General features: G+C 44.8%; 1 protein-coding gene across 1 annotated transcript in view; it reads right to left on the reverse strand.

Moving 5' to 3' along the window:
• The window catches only part of NECAB1 (N-terminal EF-hand calcium binding protein 1), a 41,112-nt gene extending 34,659 nt beyond the window's left edge, over nucleotides 1-6,453 (reverse strand). Inside the window, exons 1-3 of the mRNA XM_044424326.1 lie at nucleotides 6,255-6,453; nucleotides 3,160-3,734; nucleotides 472-496 (exon numbers count right to left, since the gene is read on the reverse strand). Of these exons, the coding sequence (XP_044280261.1) occupies nucleotides 472-496; nucleotides 3,160-3,734; nucleotides 6,255-6,453 (799 nt within the window). The remainder of the gene's footprint in view (nucleotides 1-471; nucleotides 497-3,159; nucleotides 3,735-6,254) is intronic.
• Between the last annotated feature and the right edge of the window lie 1,444 nt (nucleotides 6,454-7,897).

Consider the following 7,897-nt stretch of genomic DNA (forward strand, 5'->3'; position numbering starts at 1 on the left):
GGATGCTAAGGAATCTCTATAAACTTCTAACACATGGTGGTCCAAAACGCCTAAGATCATTCCAGCTTATTCCCAATAAACAGGATGGCTACACACAGGAATCCTTTTATGTTCACCTTTGTCATTCATGTCTTATTCTGCAGTACTGATGACATGTAAGAACTCCAGATGTGTATCAGGTGGCTTTGGATTGGAATGAGAGCTAGTTCTGGAACATAATCTCTTCTCGAGCAGGTAACCCATGCAGCCACAAGCACATCAGTGCAACCAGGCCACAGTGAACGACAAGCACAGCTGCAGGATGGAGACGGCAGAGCAAACAGCTCCGCATCTCCCTTGTTGAACATTCAGAAATCTCTTCTGCAAGTGGGGAGGCATAAAGAGTGAGAAGTCAAAGTAAATGTCCTGCTGGGTGCCATATCATTTTATCTCTAGGAGTCCCTGAAAATAAAGATGCATAATTGGACTTACCGTTTTTGTCTGCTCTTCTCAGTATCTAAAAAGAAACAAATTAATGCTGATAAGCAGTCATTTTAAACAGATTGGATTTATGTAAATCGCTTCAGCTACTCCCCTGTTGTTTGGGACTACAGCTCTCATGAATCCCAGCCAGCATGGCCAATGAGCGGAGATTAGGGGAGCTGTAGTACTTTTGGAGGGCACCAGGTTACTACCTATCCCTCAGTGCAGGCAATAGTCATAAAAATCATAGACTATTTTTGAGGAAACGTAGACCTCAGAAGTAACATGGTCCCCAGTGCACCCATACCATGTGGAACTGAGCCATCCACATATAGGTGCATAACCATGGATGGGGAATTATGCATTGTACAACTTATTTATTTATATGCCATCCAGTCACAAAGGCCTCAGGACGGCTTACATAAATGTTGTTGGATCACAACTCCCATCACATCTCACTATGGCTATGCAGGCTATGGTTGATGTGAGCTGCAGTTCAACAACATTCAGAGGACTACATATAGCCCATCCCTGTCTTAAAATGGAGCCAAGGATCCCCAGCTACCCATTTCTGCTAATGTAGCTCCCCTTTCTACACTCTGCTGCCAGAAAGCTGCTGTTGCACTGGGATACAAGCAGGGTCACATTTTATATTTCTGACGTGAGTGCACTCTGGGGAATGTTGACACACATCATTAGAAACATGCTGGACTGTATAAGCTGATCCTAATTTATAGCCGTTGTTATTATTTTAATCAAGAACAGAAATTATTTCTTTGCAACAAACTCTTCAAAGTGTCATCTGACCTAGAGTTTTGACACAGAATGTTTTCACCAGCTAATCACTGGGTTTTTGAATAATTGTGAATATTTTCCACAATTCTGTCAAATATTTGCATATTTGATTCCAATATGCTATATTTAATAGCCGATATATAGCAGTATTTAGCACATGCCAATATTTCATAACTGACATGTAATGGTATTTACTGTTGAGCAGGATCTGACACTGGCAGCATATGAGATAAACAAATCTAAAGCAAGTTAAAGCTGCCAAAAATTCTAAAACATTTTAATTTGGAAAATTAATTTTTGCACTGAAAATTCTAATATGAATGTTCTAAAGTTTCCTTCTGACCTGTATGATACAATTGGGAGTTTGGATGACATTCAAGTATTTTCCAGCTCCAGCTCCATCTGATTTAAATAATCTCAAATATAATTTACAACACTAGATAGAGCCAATTGAGACATTAGGAAGAAGCAACTAAAGACAGACTGTATTAGAATCTACTCTGCATTGTGAATGGTAACTAAAATGTTAACACGTTTTAAAGTTTGAATTAAGTGTCACAGGCTGTACATTTTGCATATCATTCCTTTTTTATCTCTCTGCTCACAGTTCCTCCCCACTGTTACCAATCTGTATATATGCCTGATGAGTGATTATACTTCTCAAGCATACTTTTAAATCTGATATAATTAATATCATATAATCCACCATATTATATAATCCACCCCTTTTATCATATATTCCAGTCAAATACCAAATGATATTTTCCCATTTCTAACTTTTCATGGTAATCTGTTGACATTAAATATAAATTTAGATTCCAAAAGTGTGACTAAATTAGTAGTTTGACATTTAGGATTTCTGCCTATATATTTAAAAAACTGAAATATATGCCCAGACAGGGAAAAACAATAATAAATATGTTTACTATATGCAAATGATAAAAGAGGGAATACCATTCATTTCATACGGAAGAAACAGTTCTTCCTTATTGTACTAAAAGCTACAGGAACAAAAAGTTGCTTTATAAGGGAGTTTACAGGATTCATTTATTTTTACAAGTGTTACAAAAGGCTACTTCCAGAACTGCCCTGTTGCATATTAAGAGTCATAGCCACAACCCCAAAGAAAATGATGTCTTGTTCTTGCTGATGCTCTTGGTTCATCAAAACTGTATCCCAGACTGACTTCCATTCTCTAGATTTTATTGTAATGGTACCAGATTCTGTAGTGCAACCCTAATGAGCAATTGGGCATCACTTTACTTCTCAGCCCCTCCATATACAAACACACAATCTCTCCCCACACACATGGAAGCATCCCATCGATTGCAGGTGAGTGCAAACCACGTATGCGATATTCATGTGGTTGGATTATCTGCTGAATTTTAAACCGTTCGGATGGATGTGTGCTTAAAACATGGCACTGTTTTTATTCAAGCAACAGAGCAGGCTGTGAGGTATTTAACCATTTGGCCTGTGCTATTTATCAGTCCAGGCCCCTTACCTAGAAACCATGAGTCCCACACTAAGAAAACAAAAACAAAAGCGGGTGCCTCATTTGTGCAGCTTCTTTGATTTGTGTCTTGTTTGGCTCCAGGATCTTACCAAACCTGTTGTCTTCATGCATAACGTTTAGGATTAGGATGCCACAGACTAATTTACAGAATCATCTCCTTTTCCGCAGCTACATGATCAGCTAAACATTCAACAGGTGCAACTTTTCCAGCGCGAAGGCACAGGGAGAAAGAGTCACCTGTTGAACAGCTGCAGGTTGTGCAAAGTGCGGGAGCACAGGCGAGCCAAGCGGCACCGCTGCGCTTCTCCCCGCGCCATCGACTCCCAGGCGGCGCGGAAGCTGAAAAGGAAGGCGAGAACGAGCAGAACCAGCCCCGCCGTGCTTACATCAAGGAAGATGGAGAGTCCCTTGGTCATGGTCAGGGCCGAGCGGAAGACCTCGGAGACAGCGCGGGAGGAGGGAAACGCGTCCGGGCTGGCGGCGCCACCGCCACCGCCATCCATGCTGCTCTCGGTCGGTCGCTGCTGCTGCTGCTGCCTCGGCACCTGCGCCGGGATGGGACGGCACCCCTCGCTGGTGCTACCGCGGGAGCTCCTGCTCCTGGCTCCCTGGGTGAGGTGTGCCGCCTTCGTCTTGCAAATCGCCAGATCCGTGTCAGGTGCAGGCAGACCTGGTCGCTTTGCCAGCAGCGTCTCCCTTTTCCGAGTCCGGCTATCGAAAGGCAGGTTCGGAAACTCGCGAGCGCCGCTCAGGCGGTCACTCTCTCTCCGCGGCCCTCGCCAAGCGGCCCCGGTGCGGCTGTCAAAAACAGCCAAGCGAGAAGCCGCTCGCCTTTTCTTGTCGAAAGAGCCGCTGAAGCGTGATGCTACGCGGAGCCAAGAATCTGCTTCGCATTCATTGGAAGCTAGCGCCCCAGCAGTACTTGAAGTGCCTGAGCAGGTGCAGAGTGTCTTGCTGTGACCTGTCAATCAGCATGGTCCGTCTTTCTCAGCAGAGGGCAACAGACAGCGGGACAGCTTCTTGGGAGATTTGCACGTTGGCATTTCCCTTAATACGTAGACATAGACACAGGTACTGCAGAAGAGGCTGCTCATCCACTGGATCCCCTTCTGGTTTCCTAGAGGAACTGCGATCTGAGCTTTCTCGTTCCTGCCTTTCTGCTTTTTGTTTAGTCACAAAGTCGTGCCTGACCCATCACGACCCCATGGACAACATTCCTCCAGCCTCTCCTGTCTTTCATCATCCCTTGGAGTTCACCAAAGCCCACACCTGCTGCCCCAGTAACTCCTTCTGTTAAGATGAGGTTTTCTACAGGAGACTGCCAATCACTCCATCTATTTTCCAGTTGGTTGCAGAATTGGGAGCCCAGCTCTATGCAAGTGCTTTTCCTGCCTTTTCACTGTACAACCTCTAGGCAGCACTATGGTGTAGTGCAATAGCACAAAAATACAAGATGCAATCACACTTTTTTGCTTTACAACTAAGTGCCCTGTTTTCCCTGCTCTAAAGAAACTCATCCCAAAGGTCTTATTAGACAGAGAGGCAAACCTGGATGGGCACAGGGTCGTGCAACGAACACATACTTGGCCATGTGGATGATGGGTGCCTCATGTAGAACAGTCCATAAATCAGATCACCCCTTGTTTAAAACAGAATTCAGCCTAGAGGTTCTTAATGTCCTCTAAAGCAACCATGAGCAAGGAATGACCAGCACATGTAGAAAAGATACACACAGACACACACACTCACATGTACAAATGGCTTAACAACTGGACATACTTGGAAGTATGTGAAGGGAGGCCTAACCTAACCAACCCCAATGTCTGCTAGATGGTTCATTTTGAAGAATAGAAAGAGAGCCTGGCCAGATCAGATCAAGAACCCATGTAGCCCAGCATTCTCTTCCTCACAGTAGCCAGCCGGATGCCTCTGGCCAGAGCGCAAGCAGGATGTGAGGGCAATGTAATCTCTCCCCAAGCCATTGGTGAGCAGGGGAGGATGGCGGGGGGTGGCAGCATGCACCCTTCCAGCTGCCTTTGCTGCCAGCTCCGTTATCCTTCACCCTTAGCAACGCTGGCTAAGATAGACAGGAGCTGCAGGCAAAACAGTTGTGGAGGGTCACAGGTGGTTCTCCCCGGCACTTGTTCTCTGAATAGCCACACTTGTATATCAGCTTTACTCCAACCTGTTGCCCACCAGATGTGTTGGGACTACAAGTCCCAGCACCACCAGTCCACTCAGGAAAGACAAAGGAGATTCGAGGGTGGGGTTATAAAGTTTGGCTCTGCCATTCTTCCTACCCTATTGGCTCCAGCCTGGCAGGACACAGAAACATGAGAAGTCTCCAAGTTCAAGGGGCGTGGAAGAACAGGAGTGTTTTCTGTAGCACCGTACCTTTAGTGTGACTTTTCGATCACAATCAGTTTATGGGTGGTATACAATAACCCTTCCAGGCCAACTGGGCAGCTTCAATCAGCAGAGCTTGCAGATTCTCCTCTGCCTCCTTTGCAGATGCCTGAATTTCCATCAAACTCTGCTCTGGATGGTGGTGGTGGGGGGGGGGGTCTTCTGGCGTAGGTCTGGGCAAGAGGAGGAGGGCATAGTCCTCCTGTGCAAATACAGGTCTGCTTGTGCACTTCCTGATTTCACTCGCACTAATTTGGCCTTGCTGCAAGCAGCTAATATGCTTCAAGTTACTCATACACTCTGGAGAAAAGGAATTATTTGCCAGATCTTTCAGGATGATTTACGAAGTATTTCTACACGCAGAGCTGATTCATATGACATTTTGTTTTCTTCACCCACATTCTCTGTGGGCCAATTCCCACAACCCTTATCAGTCATATTTCAGATTGGACTGACTCTGTCTACAATCTGTTGTTTCAGTTTTTTAATCACATTGTGATGGCATTAGGCTCGCTTGCCAACTTTTTAATTGGCTACTCTGGCCAGTAGCTTCAGCAGCAGCTTTCTTTGCAGATATTAACAAGTGATGATGTTTACCTCCATAACCTAATAAACTTAACTGCTAATTTCTTCAGATCTAGCTGGCGACCAGGCGTGGCTGGGAAATCATTTGAATAATTCTACCTTAGTTCTATACCCTCTTTTGCATTTTCTTTGAGAAGGCCCTTAGCAAGAGCAGAATCTATCTGCTATCTTTTCTGTAATAAAAACATAATAGGACTCATAAAGCTGAGAAGGGAACTTTAAGAGAGTTAAATTTTAACATTTAGAGCCAGTGTGGTGTAGTGGCTCAGAGTGTGGGACTGGGACTCAGGAGATCTGGGTTCTACTCCCTACTAAGTCATGGTGCATGGACTTTGGGCAATCACTGGCTCTCAGCCTACCCTACCTCACAGGGCTGTTGTGGGGATAAGATTGAGAGGAGAAATAGAATTATGTAGTGCCCTGTAGTTCTTCAAAAGAAAAAAAGGTGGGATATAAATATAATAAATAAGTATAATAAATAAATACCTACCTACTCCAGCTTCCTGTCCAGTGCAGACTTGGCAATGCAAGGTGCAGTTACAGCACCCCGACAGATGGTCATCCAGCCTGTGCTTTGATACCTCCAGCCTTTGTTTAAGTCCCTCCAGCAAGAAAGAGTCCACCACGGCTATGCCCAAGGCAGCCTGTTTCACAGCCAAACAGACCACTTCCTTCACCAGGGGAGGCATGGCTGGGCACCCCAGCAAGTGCCCATGGCGAAGGCCCTTGGCATTATACCTCCTCCTCATTGCAGGCTGCTTGATCACCTGTCTCTTGTGCTGGCAGAAACAACAGCAGTGATGAGGAGAAGGGACAGGGGGAGCCACCACCTGTCTGCCTCATGCACTCCTGCCTGTAAAGCAAGTAAAGCAAGTAAGTGGTAGAAATGATGAAGAGCAATAGCAGCTGGTGACTTTGCAAATCAGTTGTGGAAAAGAAAGCTTATTTCATGCATTTAACAAAAGGAAAATCCGAGGGTGCACTGTTGAGTTTTATTGTCTTTTGGTTGAGTACCATATTTTGTATCTAATGTTAGTCCTACTTTGAGTAAACCAGTTGAAATGAATGGGACAAGTTAACCTAACACTGGTTAGAACTCTTTATTTCCAGTAGCTTTTATGACTTTGGAAGTTGTATAAGCTGCCTTGAAATATCCTGGTTACTATAAGATAGATCACTTTTATTGGGGGAGGGGGGGCGCAAGCACTTCATGGCAGAGTCCCAGAACTGAAAATAAGTTCTGGGACTTGGGCTACAATCTTAATCTTGCTAACTTGGAAAGTAAATCCCACTGAACTCAGTAGCGGAACTTAATTCTTGGCAAATGTGCTCACAATTGTTCTATTAGTCTTGGAACAAAATTACACTCTGGCCCTATAAACCTCCTTTAATCCTTACTGGCACAAAATGAATCTATGTCTATCATCTACACAGGCAGAGGCTAACAGAGAAGAAAAAGCCTTCTTAAGCTATGAATTGCTGCTCAGGTCAACTAAAAACATGTGCACTACAGTGAGACTTGAAGCAAAAGCTCAACCTGTTCTGGACAGGGTTTCACTCTCACTGAAGGAGCACGCTTGTAGTAAGGAGGCTCTCCAAGAGCCATCTTTGTCCCTTGAAGCTCAGTGGGATGCTGTGCCTTCTAATAGCTTCGACTGGTGGCTCAACTCGCACGCATATCTGATCTGGAATAACCTAGTTTTGGTAGTTTATGCTCTGGTAACCTCTAAGTTAGTTTACTGCAATGTATCCAACATGAGGCTGTCTTTGAGGACAGCTTGTGCAAAATAAAATGACCAAATTGATGGTGGGCACCAGAAGGTCAGAAAAAAATAACACTAATATTTGCCAATTTGCACTAGCAACCTGTATGTTTCTAAGCTCATACAAGATGCTGGTTTTTAGCTATGAAGGCCCTGATGGGCTCAGGACCATGGTATTTCATGGAGCACCTCCCATCAGTGTATATGAGTGTATCAATATACCATGAGCACAATCAGAGGTGCTCCTCCAAGACCCTGCTCTGAGAGAGGCTGGAAGACGGCAGCAAAGTGATAGGCCACCCAGTGGTGGAAGGATCTCCCTGACAAGGCCTGCCTGTATGAACACTGTTATCTTTTTGGCAACAGGTTA

This window comes from Varanus komodoensis, unplaced genomic scaffold (assembly GCF_004798865.1).
Source record: "Varanus komodoensis strain SLA01 unplaced genomic scaffold, ASM479886v1 scaffold14_1, whole genome shotgun sequence".
NCBI classification, from domain to species: domain Eukaryota; kingdom Metazoa; phylum Chordata; class Lepidosauria; order Squamata; family Varanidae; genus Varanus; species Varanus komodoensis.